This window comes from Anomaloglossus baeobatrachus, chromosome 1, assembly GCF_048569485.1.
Source record: "Anomaloglossus baeobatrachus isolate aAnoBae1 chromosome 1, aAnoBae1.hap1, whole genome shotgun sequence".
NCBI lineage: Eukaryota > Metazoa > Chordata > Amphibia > Anura > Aromobatidae > Anomaloglossus > Anomaloglossus baeobatrachus.
This window is the reverse complement of record NC_134353.1, coordinates 876,206,505-876,226,578: the sequence shown is the minus strand read 5'-3', so window position 1 is coordinate 876,226,578 and position 20,074 is coordinate 876,206,505. Positions and strand designations below refer to the sequence as shown.

General features: G+C 45.2%; 1 protein-coding gene across 2 annotated transcripts in view; it reads right to left on the bottom strand.

Annotated features, from left to right (window-relative positions):
• Positions 1-20,074, bottom strand: part of PDE4D (phosphodiesterase 4D) — a 1,198,511-nt gene that overhangs the window by 949,141 nt on the left and 229,296 nt on the right. Inside the window, exon 1 of one of the 2 annotated variants that reach the window (XM_075326379.1) lies at positions 19,154-19,655. The exons of the other annotated variant lie outside the window; for it this stretch is intronic. Coding sequence (XP_075182494.1) covers positions 19,154-19,437 — 284 coding nt within the window. The 5' untranslated portion in view covers positions 19,438-19,655. Of the gene's footprint in view, positions 1-19,153; positions 19,656-20,074 lie in introns of those variants that run through there. 2 annotated transcript variants of the gene reach the window in all.

Here is a 20,074-nt window from a genome sequence, read left to right as displayed (position 1 = left end):
CCAGAGGTTGTACAAGCTTGAAAGGGAACCTATCAGGTGCAATATGCACACATAAATACAAGCAGTTCTGGGTGAATATTTCTAATCCCTGCCTCACTATCCCTGCATCTAGTAGCATAGATAAAGAGATCTTTAGAAAAAGTATTTCTAAAGATCCTTTATGATATGCTAATTCCGCCCTTTTAGCATGCTAGCACGCGCACAGGGTGTATGCACCCTTGCTTCAAAAAGGTGCTCACTGCTCATGATCGGAAGTCGTCCTATTTTGGTCATGCGCACTACTCCTCTCTGAAGCTGGGACACATACACCCTGCTTCAGAGTAGTGCGCATCACTGGAAGTGCGGATGACTTCTGATCATGGGAAGTGAGCATCTTTGAAGCCAGCATCAAAGGAGCTCAATACTAACAGGTACAAAGCCACGCGCATACACAGCTTTGTATCATGTTGCCATGACCCTGAGCATTGTAAAGCATGTTCGCATGCCCACAGGGGCATTATAACATGCTAAGTGGGCCAACTATCCAGGAACTAATGACCTACGACTAGTCGTAGCCCTTCAATAGTATCTCAAACGATATTCAGAAATACTTTTTTTTTAAAGATTTCTTTATGTATGCTAGTAAATGCTGGGACAGGTAGGCAGGAATTCTAAATATGCACCCAGAACTGCTCGTGGTGCTGGGTGCAGAGGGGACCTGAAAGGATCCCTTTAATTCGTATTTGAAGTTTTCTGAGAAATAGATTTCGGTGAACGGGTGACTGTACACTGAGTCTTCTGCTCCCTTTCTGTGATTCCCCTGCTACTCCTCTGCATCCAGGCTATGATTCCCCCGCCACTCCTCTGCCTCCAATCTGTGATTCTCCAGCCACTCCTCTGCCTTCAGACTGTGATTCCCCCACCACTCCTCTGTCTCCAGCCTGTGATTCCCCGGCCACTCTTCTGCCTCCAGCGTGTGATTCACTGGACACTCCGCTGCGTCCAGTGTGTGATTCTCCGGCCACTCCTCTGCCTTCAGTCCGTGATTCCCCAGCCACTCTGCTGCCTCCAGCCTATGATTCCCCAGCCACTCCGCTGCCTCCAGTGTGTGATTCCCCAGCCACTCCTCTGCCTCCAGTGTGTGATTCCCCAGCCACTCCGCTGCCTCCAGTGTGTGATTCCCCAGCCACTCCGCTGCCTCCAGTGTGTGATTCCCCAGCCACTCCTCTGCCTTCAATGTGTGATTTCCCAGCTACTCCTCTGCCTCCAGTGTGTGATTCTGTGGTGCCCTGGACTAGCCAGGTCGTCACAGATAACACTCACACACCCCCACCCCATTAGACAGTAACACCAGCCAAACACAAAACCCTTGTTGCCTCCCTCCAGGGTCTGATGTCCACACCAGGTGGGGCGGAGCCAAGCGGTTGGCCTCACCCACCGAGGAGTTCACAGGCCTGGAGGCGGGAAAAACAGAGAGAACAGTTTAGGAGGTTGAAGTGAGAGGAGTAAGCACTGGAGTGTCTGGGTTTGTGGCTCAGGCACTGACAGCAAGGTTGGCAGACGGTGGTGGCCGTCTGCAGGAGTGGTGAAGCAACGCGGAACCGTAGGACCGGGGTCGGGCGTTGGCCCGCCGGTACCGACCGGGGAGCGAAGTGAAGCCAGCACACACAGGCAGGGCCATCGGACCCCGACCAGGCTTGGAGCCGCCGACAATAGTCAAATCCGAGTGTGACCGGAAACCCAGGGGTTTCCTAACAGCCAAAGACCCGATAGAAGGCAACCACCCACACCGTGAGGGTATACAGCTACCGCCTAAGGCTAGAGACCCAAGGGCCAGCGCCTGCGGGCAAACGGGCTCCTCCGGCATCCATACACCAGAGAGCGGACTACCGTTGGGGATCCATAGTAGTCAATTAAGTACATCAAGGTGCAGGGAAAGACAGCCGCTATCACCAGTCTGGGGAGAGACACTGCAGCCGGCTGCGGGACCCGTCCATCCAGCCGTTTGGTTTACCGAGGACTTTGTGCATCTCCTACTGAGCGAGTAGACCCGTGCCATCCGGCACCGCGCCGCGCTGTCCCTGTAACCCTGCCCCTCACCAACCCTGCCTCCCCGTCACATCACCGGGCCCCGGGACCACTGACCCCTACCTACGGAGGAGGAAAACAACATCCCAGCTGCTCCCTACCATCGCTCCCGGGATCCCTGTCACCAGCAGCGGTGGTGTCCATCTTCACCACGACCAGTGGGTGGCGTCACGGACTAAATCCCCCAAACCAACCACCCTTTTCACTCCCGGGCGAGGAGCGCCGCTCGAGTCCCCGGATCCGGCCCACCTCTCGAGCCACTGAGCAGCAGCATCAGCGCCAGACCCGAGCGTTAGAGAGCGCGCAGCGGCGGCGTCCTCCCCGCCCACGACAATTCCTCAGCCAGTCCTCATCCTCCAGTCTTATATATCAGCAGAGACCTGTCATTCACAAACAGAGGTGGAGGTCATTCACAAATTGGAGGAGGTGGAAGGGTTGGGGAATCACAGGCGGGGAAGAGAAGACCCGTGTACAGTCCGGCCCCTGTGCACCGAAATCTAATTATTAAGAAGGAACCACAAAGCGGATTTCTTCACCAATTGTATCAGTATTACAGCGTCATTACAGCCATATCTTTACTTTACATTACAAAGTCGCGCTAATAGGTTCTTTTTAATCTCATACTGTAGATCTGACTGTCCAGCCGACTTCAGGATGTTAGCAGAAAGAAAGCACAAAGTAAGAATAACGGGTGAAAAACCAAGTGCCAGCCTATAAACAGCGTGTTCTGTGAGGGCAGGATTGCAGAAGGTGATAAATATTCAAAGCCCAGTTATTCCTAATGACCTCTTGAGAACACTATGAGACATTACTCAATGAGATAGCAATGAAGAAAAAGTAGACAGCTGAAGTCAAAGTGATTACTGCCGAAACATGTACCCTGCTGTCATCATTGATCATGGTATCCCGGCCAGTGAAGGCTACGATACAATAAACATGTCACTATGAGCCATAAAGTGCTCATCAGTTTGGAGCGCAACATGATAATTACCAAACGCTATATTACACTAAGTATTACAAGCTAAATTAAATGGGATATGGTACGGCAATGACTGAAAGGTCTGTGGTGCATGGTGGTAACTAGATATACAGATTTTATTACAGTTGCAAGAAATAGTAAGCAAACCTTTACTAATTCCCTGGATTTCTCCCCTGATTATGAGCGCTGATTGTTATCCAAGTCATAATTATAGGCACAATCTAACTTAAAGATGCTGAATGCCAAGATTCGCAATATTAGGAACTGTTGATGTCCCAGAGAGGCACTAACTAAATAGGGAAAGGAAGATGGCCCCTCACGGTCCATCCTTTAAGTCCGCGTCTGTATTGTCGGATTATTTGTATATATTGTTTTTAATTAATTGTATTTAAGGCCCTGTGCGCACTAGAAAAAGGATTTTTCTCAAGAAATTTCTTGAGTGAAAGATTAGCGCATCTGCGTTAAAAAAAACGCACCAATAACGCATGCGGTTTTTATGCATTTTTGACGTGTTTTTAGTGCATTTTTTCCCACAGGTTGGTCCCTGCTTTATTTTACTATTATCTATGGCAAAAAACGCAGGTACCTGTAGAAAAGAAGTGACATGCTCATTCTTTTTCTCAAGAAATTCTGCAGAAAGAATGTTCTTGAGAAAAAAAACGCAGTGTGCGCACAACTATTTTTCTTCCATAGGTTTTGCTGGGAATGTCTGCAGAAAGGTTACAACCATTGTCTCAAAAAATTTCTGCAGAAAAAACGCGGGTAAAAACGCAGTGTGCGCACAGGGCCTAATAAAGTTTAACCGTTTTCATAATCAGTGTTGTGATTATTTATATCCTGGCAAGTTTTTTCCACTTCTTTGGTGATTACTGAGCATGTTGAGTAAACATCCACAATGCAGGTTGAAAAAGTAAGTGAACCTCTGTGTTATTGACTTTTCCAAAAGAAAGTTGGCAAAAGGTGTTTTAATTAAAGGGAACCTGTCACCAGATTTGTCCTCTATAATCTGCGGCCACCACCAGTGAGTCCTTATATACAGTGTTCTAGTATACTGTATATAAGATCCCAGGCCGATCTGTATAACATAAAAAAAGAGCTTTTACTATACTCTACTGTGGTGCGGGTGGGTCCGATGGGCGTATCTGGTCTCGGCCCGGCGCCTCCTCTCTTCTTTCCATTGCCCTGCTCTTTCCCTGCTCTGTGTCGATGAAGCGTCCTACGTCATTTATACAGAGTCCGCCATTGCGCTCCTGCACAAGTGCACTACGCTCTGCCCTGCTGAGGGAAGATCAAAGTATTGAAGAGCACATTTGCGGACGGTCTTTGACCTTTCCCCGCACCTGCACATTACAGTACTTTTCTCTGCCTTCAGCAGGTCAGAAAGAAGTGCGCATGCGCAGGAGCACAATGGAGGCCTCTGTGTAGATGATGTGGGATGTCCCATCCACATGGAGCAGGTAAGAAAGACGGCGGTCGTAAGCAATGAGGAGGTGCCGGATCAGGACCAGAGGTGCTCATTGGACTGAACCACCCTGCAGGTGAGTATAATAAAGGTGTTTTTTACGTTATATACAGCGGCCTGCGTTCTGGAATGCTGTATATAAGTGATCACTGGTGGTGGCCGCAGATTATAGGGGTAAAATCTGGTGACAAGTTCTATTTAAAGAGGTAAGATTCACACTAAATAAATGTACACGAAGTCTGGTTACTGACAAATCTGTTCTTAAAAGGCGTGTATAAGTCTATGTTCACATATTGCGTTTTTGCTGTGTTTTTTCTGCAGCCAAAATCTGATTTTTTGGAAGTAAGAAAGCGGCTTCCAAACAGCAGGTTTTGCGGCATTTTTTGTTGTGTTTCTTTTGGCTGCATTTTTGGTGTGTCATTTTTCTACAGTACATGTTTAAATAAAGTTAGTTTCATTCACCAAAAAAGCAGCAAAAACGCAGCTTCTCATTGCTTTTAATTGTGGAAAAATGTGAAAAAAAAAAAAAAAAACGCCTAAAGAATCGACACGCTGCTTTTTTAGAAAAGCTGCAGTTTTCCATTTCAGTCAAGAAAATAAAACTCAATCGTGCCCATGAGATTTCTAGAATCTCATAGATTTTGCTGGAACTGTTAAAAGCAGCTTTTAAATTTGCATAAAAGTCATGGGGAAAAAATGCAGCAAAAATGCAAAGTGTGAACATAACCTAATTATCGTTCTCCAGGAGGGCGCTGCTCCTCTGCCTCCCAGCTTCTTGCTTGCTGAGAGCAGTGCATTCCTGAAGATCGACAGCTCGGACCAGCGGCGGTGGTGACACTGGTGCTGACTGTGCGTTCTACCATACTGCCAAATGTGGCAGCTTTGCCTCTGCAGTATGGCAAAAGCATAGGGCACAGAAGCTGCCGGGATCTGACCGGCCTCAGAGCAGGGTTTATCGTCTCTAAAGCATGCAGCGTGCAGGCGATGCACCACCCCAGGTTTTGTGTCCATCTTATTTATCCTGCAAATTTCGAAATTATGGATATATGGCGTAAAAAATGCACTTCCCTGAATTGCAAAGCCTCTTGAAGTGAGCCTTTAACTGTAAACAAGCGGAGCGATTTGTGTTTTTCCGATAGCAAAAAAACATGAATTCAAATAATAATATCCAGGCTGCCAGCAGTCACCACTAGGGGGAGCTTATACAAAGTCTATAGTAAACTCCCTCTAGTGGTGGCAGCATGTAGACCGCACCATTTCTTTTCTGTATTTCCAGGGGAATTGAGAATTTATCCAAATACTAATAACTATATTAAGAAATTCATCAGCACAAAATTTGGGGTATAATCAAAATGAGCATTCACTAAACAATATGCATTAAATCGTAAACTGCTCCGTACATTAAAACATCATGGACGTGTGGAGCGCATGAGACCTGGTGTATTAATAGCATATTTACATAGAAATCTCATTTTTTTTTCCTTCCATTATACAATTACCACTATCTGAAATATTACATTATCTTATCTCTTTCTAGTCTCATTAGGAAATAACATACATAATGTATTTACCGTGCAAAAAATAATTCATCTATGTAAATGGCTCATTATGGCTAATGAAAAACACATCTTTAGGTCAAGGGCTTAATTTAAAACTAATGTTGGGTTTATACTGTCCAGCGTTAACAATTGTGTCATGTTTGTCAATCAGCAGTCATTAAATGACCGCACATCCGATGTTCACATAACAATCGGTATTAGATCGTTCTGTGCGCATGTCATGGTTTTCAGCAGCACGATATGCTGCCGAGAAAGATGATTTTTAAATGAACTTTTAAACAAATGTAAAAATCATTTCACCTGAAGAACAGGCATTTTGCCCATTGGACAGGTTAATAACAATTCTATCGTTTGACTAATAGGTGTCGTTAAAGAATATAGTGGTCATGATCTAACTGTGAGATAGCAAGGGACAAGGAGCTCCTATACTGTCCCTCACGCTAGGGCACCCTATTTTTGTCCCCAGGATTATACCAAATGGTGGAGATGCCAGAGTGTCGTGCCTTGCTGTACTACTAAATAAAATCTATTACTCCAGGGAAGGAAGGGGCAGGAGTATAAGGGAAAACACAGATTTAACCAGATAGGAATATCTGAAGCTCAGTACCACTGCACACTCTCAGGAATTAATGTTAAGAAACTAAAGTGAAAAGCAAGTTAAGAAAGGCAGCAATACAATGACAAAAAAGGGTTAACATCAAAACCGCTTGCAACAATACAACCCACAAACACCAGTAATCCTGGGTAGATCCACTTCTCCAGACCAGAATAGAGAAGCTATAGCTGGCACTATAAGAAAAATCCAATCAGCATGTATAGGAAGGGAATGAATACTACTGGTTGTCCCATTGCATGTGACAAAAAGAGATTAACAACCAGATCGGCAGAGTTTAAAGGCTGCTCTACACGCTGCGATCTCGCTAGCAAGATCGCTAGCGTGCGTACCCACCCCCATCAGTTGTGCGCCACGGGCAATTCGCTGCCCGTGGCGCACAACATCGCTTGGACCAGTCACACTACTTATCTGCCTAGCAACGCCGCTGTGACCGGTGAACCGCCTACTTTCTAAGGGGGCGGTTCGTGCAGCGTCACAGTGACGTCACTAAGCGGCCGCCCAATAGAAGCGGAGGGGCGGAGATGAGCGGACGTAACATCCCGCCCACCTCCTTCCTTCCTCATTATCGGCGGCCGCAGGTAAGGAGAGGTTCCTCTTTCCTGCAGAGTCACACATAGCGATGTGTGCTGCCGCAGGAAAGACGAACAACATCGTACCTGTAGCAGCAACGATATTTGGGAACTGGACAGCTTGCCAACGAGCAACAATAAGGTGAGTTTTTTTGCTAGTTAACGGTCGCTTGTGCGTGTCAAACGCAATGACGTCGCTAACGAGGCCGGATGTGCGTCACGAATTCTGTGACCCCCAACGACATCGCGTTAGCAATGTCGTTGCGTGTAAAGTGGCCTTAACTCTTGTTAGCCTGTCTAGGAACTACAAGTCTGTGAGTTGACAAACTGATCCCAGACATCAGAGAAGTTAGAAGGCAGAGGGCAAGAATCTGAAGTTTTCACAGATCATGACGCCGGCTATGACAGTCGGCGATGCTTGTAGAAAATTTCCTTATGACAATAGTGGACTGATCATTATGAGTCCACTGTATGGATGTGGAGGCCCTGACAGATGCTTCTTAGACTGGCATCACCCATCCATGTTTCAAACCGCGATGCTAGACCAGCCGTGGGTTTCTTGATCCAAACACAACAGCCTCACAGGCATAAGTGAAGCTTTTGATGTCATGCTCATGAAACTCACTGTCCGTCAATGCATCATGGTTCCAGTAATCTTATTTTACATGGAGAGATTGTCAAAATTGATCTCACAAATGACCTGGAATTCTGACCACCTTTCCTCTGACAGAAGTGTATATTAGCGTCCCACTCTTGTTTAAATGCCATAAATATAGAAAATAAGAATACCCTTTTAAAAAACTATTCTAAAAAAATCAAGTTATTCCCTATCCATAAGATAGGGGATAACTTTCTGATTGCTGGGGTCCAAACATTGCAATCTCCAGAGCTCGGCGGCTTTCCTCCGAGCGCAGAGCTCGGCGGCTTTCCTCCGAGCGCAGAGCTCGGCGGCTTTCCTCCGAGCGCAGAGCTCGGCGGCTTTCCTCCGAGCGCAGAGCTCGGCGGCTTTTCTCCGAGCGCAGAGCTCGGCGGCTTTTCTCCGAGCGCAGAGCTCGGCGGCTTTTCTCCGAGCGCAGAGCTCGGCGGCTTTCTCCGAGCGCAGAGCTCGGCGGCTTTCCTCCGAGCGCAGAGCTCGGCGGCTTTTCTCCGAGCGCAGAGCTCGGCGGCTTTTCTCCGAGCGCAGAGCTCGGCGGCTTTCCTCCGAGCGCAGAGCTCGGCGGCTTTCTCAGAGCACAGAGCTCGGCGGCTTTTCCATGGGCTGATACCCGTGGAAAACACAGATAGCACTCCTATGTGAAAAAAATGACGTCTGAAATTGGCTCTAGGTTTGAATACTTTTTGGGTTCCCAGCTGCAGAAAACAAAAATAAAGATAAAAATATAAAGACAAGTAAAGCCCGTAACTACATTATACACAATGATGAGAACCATGAGGGTACCCATATTAGGACCATGGGGCACAAAGATCAAGGATTTCCATCTCCACTCAAAAGTTACTGACAACCTGATCTAGAGGAAGACTAAACCTATATATAAATGTAAAGCGTTTAGTATATAGATCCCATCATATATTTCCTTAAATATTCAAGCCTTAAATGGACAAACTGGTAAATACTATTGTAATGTAGCAGAACCATGTTTGAACAGTTTATGATGGTCCACCGAGGAGCTTATTAGTTTTTTTTTCAGGTTATGAAAATCAGGAATTTCATATCCCTGAGAATAAGATTAGCAGAAGGAAAACTATAGCACATGGGAAATAATTCATCTCCATCCCCATTCTGAATGATGAATTAAGAAATCTTACATCACGAGGAACAAACAAAAGAACTCCTGGACAGTGGGGTCCATCACTAACCTGGAAAGCTTTACAGTCCGTCTTCTGCCTGGTACGCACCTCAACTGTAAACTGCAAAATCCCATAAAGGGGCTGTGCAAATATGGTCTTAAGAGGTAAGCAAGTAATAAAATATCCATTACATATCCAATGATGTCCCCATGGCTCTAGGACAGACACACCCATTTATGTGATGGGCTACAGTGCTCATGATAATAATGGACTTAATGTCATCACCGGAAAAAGTATTTGTTATTTTATTTCATTCCATTTGCTCACTGTAGACCTTTTTTTTAAGAAAATCCCAGACAATCCCTTTAAGGATGTTCGTATATGTGCATAACTCTTGCTTTAAAAAGTCCACTACTTTTACATTAATGGCATATCCTTAAGGCTGCTTTACACACAGTGACATCGCTAGTGATGTCGCTCGTGAAAGCACCCGTCCCCGTCGTTTGTCCGTCACGGGCAAATCGCTGCCCGTGGCACACAATATCGCTAGTACTCGACACACGTACTTACCTGCCTAACGACGACGCTAAGGCCGTCAAACTGCCTCTTTTCTAAGGGATCGGTTCGTGTGGCGTCACAGCGATGTCACACGGCAGGCGGCCAATAGACGCAGAGGGGCAGAGAGCAGCTGCATGAAAGTTACGCCCACCTCGTTGCCGGAGGACGCAGGTACGTTGTTGTTCGTTGTTCCTGGGGTGTCACACGTAGCGATGTGTGCTGCCTCAGGAACGACGAGCAACCAGCATCCTGCACCATGAACGATATTTGGGATTTGAACGACGCGTAAACGATCAACGATTAGGTGAGTATTTTTAATCGTTAGCGGTCGCTCGTACGTGTCACAAGCAACAACGTCGCTAACGAGGCTGGATGTGCGTCACGAATTCCGTGACCCCAACGACATCTTGTTAGCGATGTTGTTGCATGTAAAGCCCCCTTTAGACATCAATGTCTGAAAGGCCAGAGTCCAACACCCTGCCAATCAGCTGTTCTCGGTGCTGAAGATGGCAGCAATTGGCCGGAAATGCTTAGTTTCGGAGCTACTCCCTTGTCTGATAGCGCCCGCGGCCGGTTCCTGCACATCCAATGTCTATTGATTTGAATGAGAGGCAGTACCCAGTTACGGCCGCTATCAGTTGAGGGTTCCTTGAAATTCCCTTGTAATACAATTTTATGCAAAGATAGTTGAAATGATAGGCACATGAAGACAAACCATATCAATATGATATATTACGTCACATGGATGTTAAAGAGGTGAGTCCGAGGCTCAGGAGCAAAAGTGGAGAGGCGCTAACAAACAGCAGCTCTCTACTACTACCTCCTTGATTAATAAGGTTTATAATGCACCAGGTGGCTCAGGATGAACATTGTTATAGGATCTACTCCAATAAGGAAGTGATGATGGAATACCAAACTCTGACCCATACACTCCAGGAGGCATAGGCAGGCAATGCTCCCTGGGAAAGAGTATGCGAATTAGCTACTGAAGGCACAGAGACTAAAAAGGTACCAAAGCGTAGTTAGTTGAAGTGAACAGTGACGCCATAAATTCAGCACTTGTGCTGCAGCTGCTTCCCCCGTAATGCCGCATGACCATAGTAAAGTTCTCAGCGAGCGGCGGGCATGCCACCGGTCACATTCCATAAATAAGCACCATGTTATGGTGTTGTCCTGACAACTGCAGTGCACAGACCCACAATCGCCAGGATGTCTCAGGTGGCGTTACTATAACAACAGATGGAATCTTTCAGATACGAGTAGTGAGGGTATGTGTACCGGATTGATTATTCCTGTACACAGTCCGTGCTGCAGCGCACTGATCAATCTCTCCTCTCTTTCTATATATATTTGTGACATGAAACTTACAACTATTTCCAATGATTACACATAAAAGTGAGCAATTCTGACCTAAAACCACAAATCTTAGTATTGTACTTTCCAAATGTGTAGTAAGTAGTATAAATGTAATATATCCAGAATGATCAGACATATTACTGCAATCTACAGCCCATATGTAATCTGGGGCATCAGGGGCCCACCAGTAACATTGACTTTGGGGGCCACTGATCAACTACGGTACACGCAAATATTACATTCACAAATTTACTCATGCTTCTATATAATAATATGCTGGGTAGTTTGTAAAATGAATGCTGAGATGCTTCCTTTGTCTGTATATAGTGAACAAATGTGTTGTGCCAACTACTGATCATGTTGGGGGGTGGGGGGTGGGGGGGAGTGACATACTACTGCAAAAGGGCCCACCAGTGGATTCTCCACTTTTCCTGTGGGCCAGTTCGAGTCTGTACATAATCATCCTGCATAATAACAGAATAATGAGACATATGTGATATCTCAAAGCCCTGCAATATGGCCATTCACCAACTCTGTGCCTATAGATGCCACCACTTATGGCTGCGCCTACCATCATATGTCCGCCCCCTTGGGCTGGGATGCCAGGAGCCCACTGTTCGACTACACGTGAATATTACATTACTAAAGCCTTTACACGTTGCAATTTCGCATACGATATCTTATGCAATTTGCAACGCCCCCATCGTATGTGTGTTGAACGTGCCGCACAAATGATTAACCCCCGTCACATGTACTTACCCGTCCATACGACCTCGATGTGGGCGGCGAACGTCCACTTCCTGGAGTGGGAGGGACGTTCGGCATCACATCGACGTCACGCGGCAGTCGGCCAATAGAAGCGGAGGGGCGGAGATGAGCGGGACGTAAACATCCCGCCCACCTCTTTCCTTCCACATTGCCGGCTGGAGCCGCGGGAGGCAGGTAAGATCTGTTCAATGTTCCCGGGGTGTCACACACTGCGATGTGTGCTGCCTTGGGAACATTGAACAACCCGACGTGCAATTCGTCAGGATTCAACGACGTGCATGCGATGAACGTTTTAACCTTCAATCGCACGTACCTGTCACACACTACAATGTACCTTATGATGCCGGATGTGTGTCATTTACGACGTGACCCCGCCGACACATCGTAAGATATATTGTAGCGTGTAAAGCGGGCTTTAGAGTTAACTCTGCTTCTGTAGTTTATATATGAATTAGGTGCTGCCTTCATCTGCACATAGTGAATCAAGTATATTGTGCCAACTACTGCTCATACATGAGGGGTGGCTCACCCCTGCACAGTGGATCACCAGGGAATTCACGTTTTCCTCTGTGGACTAGTTCAAATTTGTATTTTAGGAGAATAAAAAACACTAATGTTACATTTTTCCCAGTTTTTATTTTCCGGGCATAAATGTCTTCATAAAAGCACAAAGCACGCCACATTTCCTTCCTCCAAAAAATGTAAGGGGTATCATTATCATAGAAAGTGATTGCATATTGATGGGGACTTGTCATTAGATTTACGCTGCCCGAGACAGGGGCCACAACAATCAGAACCCGGATGTGCAAAGTATATGTGTGCAGAGAGAGACCTGTCAATTAGTGTTGAGCGAGTACTGTCTCCTACTCGAATATTCATTACGAGTAGCGGGCACAATGTAAGTCAATGGGAGACACAATTGCTAAGTAGCGAGTAACCCAAAAGCCATGGTATTCGCTACACGCACAAAAAGTATGGCTTTCGGGCTACTCAGCAAGTATTTTCCATTATCTTACATTGCGCCCGCTGCTCGTAACGAATATGAGAGTAGTGGACAGTACTCGCTAACAGCATAGCCAATACGAATAGTCAACTACTCGCTCAACAGTACTGTCAATCAAATGCAGAGGGGTAGGAAGATGGCAGCCCAGAACCACAGGTCTTTAGTCCGAATTTGGCTTTTTGAAGCTATGTTTTCTCTGAAAGGCCACTGTGCTTCAGAGCAAACATGCTCAGAGTCAGGCTGCCGGTGCTGAATCTAATGAATGGATCCCTATAATTAACTCTGTGATGCCCAACGATTCTGAGAAAGATGGGACAGCTTCGCTGCTTCACAGATTTCCCTCGTCATTTCTTACCCATCCGCTGCAGCGTGGCTCCAGATCCCCATATAATCAGGGAAACTATGACGAGGACACTTGCCTTCATTAGCTGCGTGTAGGTGACAGGAGCGGCGGTGTCTTCTGCAGCTCCGGTCACCTCCATGCAGCAGAGCTGGAAGCGACGCTGGACCATCCTGGAGTACGCCGGACATGGAGGGCTTTTTCGGGCTTATTAAAGTGGTGAACCAGGGTATATGTTTGTGTTTTTAATTTCTAATAAAGGATTTTTTCGGGTGTGTGTGTGTGTTTATTTACTGTAATTTACAGATTAATCATGGAAGGTATCTCGGGGAGACGCCTGACATGATTAATCTAGGACTTATTGGCAGCTATGGGCTGCCAAAAACTCCTTATTACCCCGATTTGCCAACGCACCAGGGCAAATCGGGAAGAGCCGGGTACAGTCCCAGAACTGTCGCATATAATGTATGCGGCAATTCTGGGCGGCTGCTGACTGATATTGTTAGGCTGGGGGGCTCCCCATAACGTGGGGCTCCCCATCCTGAGAATACCAGCCTTCAGCCGTATGGCTTTATCTGGCTGGTATTAAAATGGGGGGGGACCGCACGCCGTTTTTTTAAATTATTTATTTATTTATTTTACTGCACAGTATAGACACGCCCACCGGCTGATGTGATTGGGTGCAGTGAGACAGCTGTCACTCAGCGTGGGGGGCGTGTCTGACTGCAACCAATCACAGGCGTCTGTGGGTGGGCAAAGCAGGGAATACGAGATTGATTAATGAGCGTCCGGCATATTCAAAGTAATTGTTGCCGCGTATTCTCTGCACAGCTGTTGATCGGGGAGCGGTATGAGCCGGGGGAAGAAAAAAAACGAGCGCCAATGTAAGTATGACTGAGAGCAGCAGAAAAAAAAGGTAAGTATACTGAATTTAATTAAAAAAAAAAAAAAAAAAAGATCGCTAGTGTAAAAACGCTCACGCACGAAACGTGCTGAACACGGACATACTCCGTGTGCGGTACGTGCAGGCACGGACCCATAGACTAAAGCGTGTCCGTGCCTGTGCGCTGCCGGCCAAAAACGGACATGTTGTCAGTGTAGAAAAGCGCACACACGTACTTACCTCACGGACACACATTCCGTGCGATTTTACGTGTGTGTGCCATCTACCATAGCACAACATGGGTCTCCGTGTGTATGTGTCTCCGGTGCGTGCAAATACGTACCGCACACGTACAAATTAAACGGATGTGTGTTGCGGGTCTAACATAGATGACCTATGTCAGATCGGATGGGGCACGACAACCGGCACCCCTATTGATCAGTTGTACTCGGTGCTGGTGGCGGCAGCAGGTAGCCGGAAATGCTCAGTTCCGGGAACTGCACTGTCTACCACGGCCGGTTTCTGCACATACGCCTCCTATTCAGATTGGCGGAAGTGTGGGGTGTCGGACCCCGGCAATCTGACATTGATGACCTATCCTAAGGATATGCCATCAATGTAAAAGTTGTGAGCAACCTTTTTATTTCATTTTAAATAGACTTCTCAAAAAAGATGGAAAGGCCTGAACAAATCTCTGGAACCAGACTGCTATCCCCTCTATATTCTAATTGCTGCCACCACCCAACTTTTGTCATTCTTTATTGAATCCAAGTTCATTTACTTGGATGCAGTAAAATCTAGTTGGCTCCTGAGATTACTCGCCGTCTCCTAAACTCTACAACAACAACATGTCTTCATTTAAAGGCGTCATTCAGAATTACAAAAGAAGCACCACACCTGTGTTTGGCTCACTTGCGGTACTAAGATTGGGCTTTGAAGGAAATGAAGCCGAGCTGTGATGCCACACAGATTTGGAGAGAGAACTCCGGCACACTGTATACCCCACAAGAATAGAAACAGGTTGAGTAATCAGGTATTTTTATTGATCAAAAAAAATCTTGATAACAGATGACACATGTATTTGTCCAAAAATGTCGACGTTTCGGCCTTTGGGCCTTCGTCAGGCTGGACTATTATCTAAACACAAACGATATAAAGATCAATAAGATTTACAAAATACAGGTAATACAATTCATATATATTACATTTATGCATTATATACATATGTGTAAAAAGTCAGAGGAGGTCCAAGAGTAACCCATCAAAGGACCACTGTATATAAGGTATATCAAATAAAGTTGGTTCAGAGGTGTATCTTATGGAGTGAAGTTAACGGCTAACCGTGATCTGTGAAGCCAGTGAGCTGGCGTGGTGGCTATCCAACCAGATAGGAAGAGAGGAACGAGAGAGACAGGAAAAAAGAGGCAGGAAAAAACAGAAAAAAGAAGAATATGTAAAAGGACAAAAAGTCCTTTTACATGTTCTTTCTTTTCTCTGACTTTTTATACATATGTATATAATGCAAAAATGTAATATATAAGAATTGTATTACCTGCATTTTGTAAATCTTACTGATCTTTATATTGTTTGTGTTTAGATAATAGTCCAGTCTGATGAAGGCCCAAAGGCCGAAACGTCGACTTTTTTGGACAAATACATGTGTCATCTGTTATCAAGATTTTTTATCAATAAAAATACCTGATTACGCAACCTGTTTCTATTCTTGTGGGGTATACAGTGTGCCGGAGTTCTCTCTCCAAATTGGGTATAAATTTTCTCCTGAGCACCTGTGATTCAGTGACGCAGACCTTTATCACAGATAGTGATACCACACACAAGCTTTGAATGGATATGGTGTTGGTTTTGGGAAGCAGACATGTTTTTTTCTTATCCAAAACAAAAGATATTTAAAAGATGTGAAGTTAAAGAAATTCACTAAAAAAAAAAAAATCAGTATAAGTCAAAAAAGTAAAGTCATACTGGAGCCAAATTCCCTCTGACTAGGGGTCATCAATATCCTGAGAGGGGCAGTGGGCTTCAGCACAGGGTGTAGGCTGTACAGGACAGAGCACGGTAAATGTCCATCTCTGTGCCGGCTCGTCACCATTTCTCACTGTTCCTACTTGAAATCGAGCAACTAATAGGCATATCCCCAAAAAAGTAGAATGAAACGCAACTTTTAAAAACATGTAATTAACAAGTTACCACTACAGAAAATCAGTTACTACAATATAAACAAGAGCACATCAGGAAAAAAGAACAAGCGCTATACTTATAATCACATCAAACACAAAAGGTGAAATGTATTATAGTGTTAGCGCCTTATACTCCAATTCTTTTTAGCGAAAATAACAGAAACGACAAGTTAGAACAGATGTCATCCCTTTTTCGACACTTTGACAGTATATAGCCTTACTGTGTGTCTCATTTTGAATGATTAACAAGACAAAAACAATTCTGCAATGAATACAAATCAGGAAAAAAAATATTTAATACAATCACGGCTGTTATAAAACATCTCATTTCTTCAAAGATCCTATAGTTTCACAAAATGCATTTCAAACCTCTGCCATATGAATCATTGGAATGTGAAAGAGAGAAGGGAACGAAAAGAGAGAAGGGAACGAAAAGAGAGAAGGGAACGAAAAGAGAGAAGGGAACGAAAAGAGAGAAGGGAACGAAAAGAGAGAAGGGAACGAAAAGAGAGAAGGGAACGAAAAGAGAGAAGGGAACGAAAAGAGAGAAGGGAACGAAAAGAGAGAAGGGAACGAAAAGAGAGAAGGGAACGAAAAGAGAGAAGGGAACGAAAAGAGAGAAGGGAACGAAAAGAGAGAAGGGAACGAAAAGAGAGAAGGGAACGAAAAGAGAGAAGGGAACGAAAAGAGAGAAGGGAACGAAAAGAGAGAAGGGAACGAAAAGAGAGAAGGGAACGAAAAGAGAGAAGGGAACGAGAGGAAAGGAAAGACATTGGAATATAGGATGCAAGCACATGGACACTGTCCTTAGGTCTACTCAATGAAACAGAAAAAAAGGGATTGCTCCAAATAAACTGTACAAAATACTTTACTTTATTGACCAATCTCAATACCATTATTCAGCTCTAGAAATAACTTTGGTGAGACTTTAAGAAACATACTGTAGATAGGTGTGTGCCTTAGGCTGGCCTACAAAAAGCCATTCGAAAATGTGCAGTTTTACAGTTTTAGGAAGGTCGGGGGGAGGGTGGTCAGAAAGCCAGTTATAAGGTGGGAGTGACCACTATTTGCCTTACATCTCCTCCTCATAGAGTTGATCAGGTTGTTGATTGTGGTCTGTGGATTGTTGGTCCACTCCTCTTCAATGGTTATGCGAAGTTGCTGGATATTGGCAGGAACTAGAATGCGCTGTTGTATACGCTAATCCAGAGTATCCACAACATGCTCAATGGGTGACATGTCCGGTGAGTATGCTGCCATGTAGGAAATGGGATGTTTTCAGCTTCCAGGATTTGTGTACATATCCCTGCATCATCGGGCCGTGCATTATCAGCTCCAACATGAGGTGATGGTCGTGGATGAGGCAGAAGAACGGCCTCAGGATCTCATCACTGTATCGCTGTGCATTCAAAATGGCATCGATATAATACACTTGTGTTCGTCGTCTATAACATACACCTGCCCGTACCATAACCCCACCGCTCACCCACACAACGCCATACACACAGTCTGCCCTGTATAATGAAAACCCGGATTCATCCATGAACCTCTCCAACATACCAGACACCATAGAATGTGACCATTTGCCCACTCAAGTCGGTCACAACCACAAACTGCAGTCAGGTGGAGACCCCGATGAGGATGACGAGCAGCAGAGGAGCTTCCCTGACACATTTTCTGACAGTTTGTGCAGATGTTCTTTGGTTATGCACGGATTGTTGCAGCAGCTGTCCGATGACGATGTTGCAGGTGAAGATGCTGGATGTGGAGGTCCTGGGCTGGTTACGCGTGGTCTGCAGTTGTGAGGACGTTTGGATATCCTGCCAAGTTCTCTGAAACGCCTTTGGAGACGACTTATGGTAGAGAAATGAATATTCAATTCATGGGAAACAGCTCTAGTGGACAATCCTGTAATCAGCATGCCAATTGCACACTCTCTCAAAACTTGCTACATCCGTGGTGGCATTGTGCTGTGTGATAAAACTGCCCAATTTAGAGTGGTCTTTTATTGTGGCCAGCCTAAGGCACACCTGTGCAATAATCATGCTGTCTAATCAGCATCTTGATATGCCACACCTGTGAGGTGGATGGCTTACCTCAGGAAAGGAGAAAGTGATCACTAACATATTTAGACAAATTTATGAATAATATTTGAGACATAAATGCCTTTTCTACATAGAAAAAGTCTGAGATCTTTGAGTTCAGTTCAGGAAAAAAAGGAACACAAATAAAAGTGTTGCATTTATATTTTTGTTCAGTGTAGTAAGAGATAAAATGACAGACACATAGATAATAGATGGATATGTTATTAGATAATAGAAGAATAGACAAAATCATTAATGAATGGATAGAAAGATAGATGGACGGATAGATGGACAGATAGATGGATAGACAGATGGATAGACAGAATGATGGTTGGATAGATAGAAAGATAGATAGATAAATATAATGAAGCAGCGCCAATAATCTTTTAATAAAGGTGCAAGGCTTTTTGGACACAACCAATGGTCCAATAGAATCTAGCCAAAAAATATAAGGAAGGAGCACTCCAATTTAAAGATGCAAAAAAAGAAACTTTTTTATTAGCCCATGTTGTGACATTTTGGTCCCATTGGATAGATAGTAGATAGATAATAGAGAGATGGATAGATAATAGAGAATAGATGTATAGAGAGATAATAGGTAGATGGATAGAGGGATGATAGGTAGATGGATAGATAGCTAGAGAATAGATAGATATAGATAGATAGATAATAGAGCATAGATAGATAAATAGAGATGATAGACATTTCTAAGCTATTGATAGTTTATACTTTATAATCTACACTGTATATAATGTATTGCATTTTCTGCTGGATACAGACACAACCATGTCTCTGTAGTCTATCACTAGGGTTGCGTTAACCCTCTGTGTCCTGTGGCTCCCAGCACATACACAGTGTACATATCAGCAGGTGCCAGGGCTTGGCAGAGCCTGGTGCTGGCTACAGATAGCCTGAACTTTCCTTACCATGTATGCGCCACCGTGAAGCGCCTCTGCTTGGGGATGTTACTGTTGAGCAGCATCCTGCGGAGGAGCCTGGGCGAGTTCCTGGGGGAGATGATCGGAGACAACCTGGGGGACACGGTAGAAGTCTTCCTGGAGGCTCTGGACTTTTCATGCTGTAACAGGTTCTCCCTCAAAGTCTTGACCAGATCCTCATTGAGCCAGGGGTTGGGGCAGTGGGTATTATCCACTTCAGGAACAGCCAGGGTGTCAGAGCTGGGTCCTTGCTGCTGAGCCATGTCCTCCATGCAAGTTGGGTGAAGAGTAGAAGACAGGTGCAGGGTGTGGACCCACTTGCTTGCTGCAGAGCAGCTCCTGTGCAGGTTACTCTTCCATTTGCACCATGTTCTCAGCTCCTCTGCACATAGATGTGTCCACACAGCAGCCTAACCCTGCAGTGAAGCCTGTGCACATTACCTCTGCTCTCCTCCCTGGCAATGCTCAGAAGACCAGGGCTGGCTCCGCATTAGCTCTGCTGTGTGAGAGCCCTACAGGTTCTCCTAAACTATTGCAAGTCCTACACTGCAGCTGTGTCTCTGTACATAGAAAGTTATGGGAGGAGGGAGGTGAACGCCTGCTCTGGAGGCTGCAGCCTCTCTTCCTATACATTACACTGGCTGTGCCTCCTCTGCTGCCATCTGCTCTGCTTCATGTGCAGGTACAGACAGGACACACAATCTCATTTATTGATAGTTCAACCATAAATTATTAGTTCTTTGAGCTGGAAAATGCTGCAGTGCTGACAGTAGGTGGAAATACCTGGTGTCCTGACACAGGAGCTGGAATCTTATATGTGGGTCACTCCTCTAGTACTAATATTGTGATAATAGGGGTTATTGTTGCTGGAAAGAATGTAAATATATTCAATATTTGTAAATAGGACAA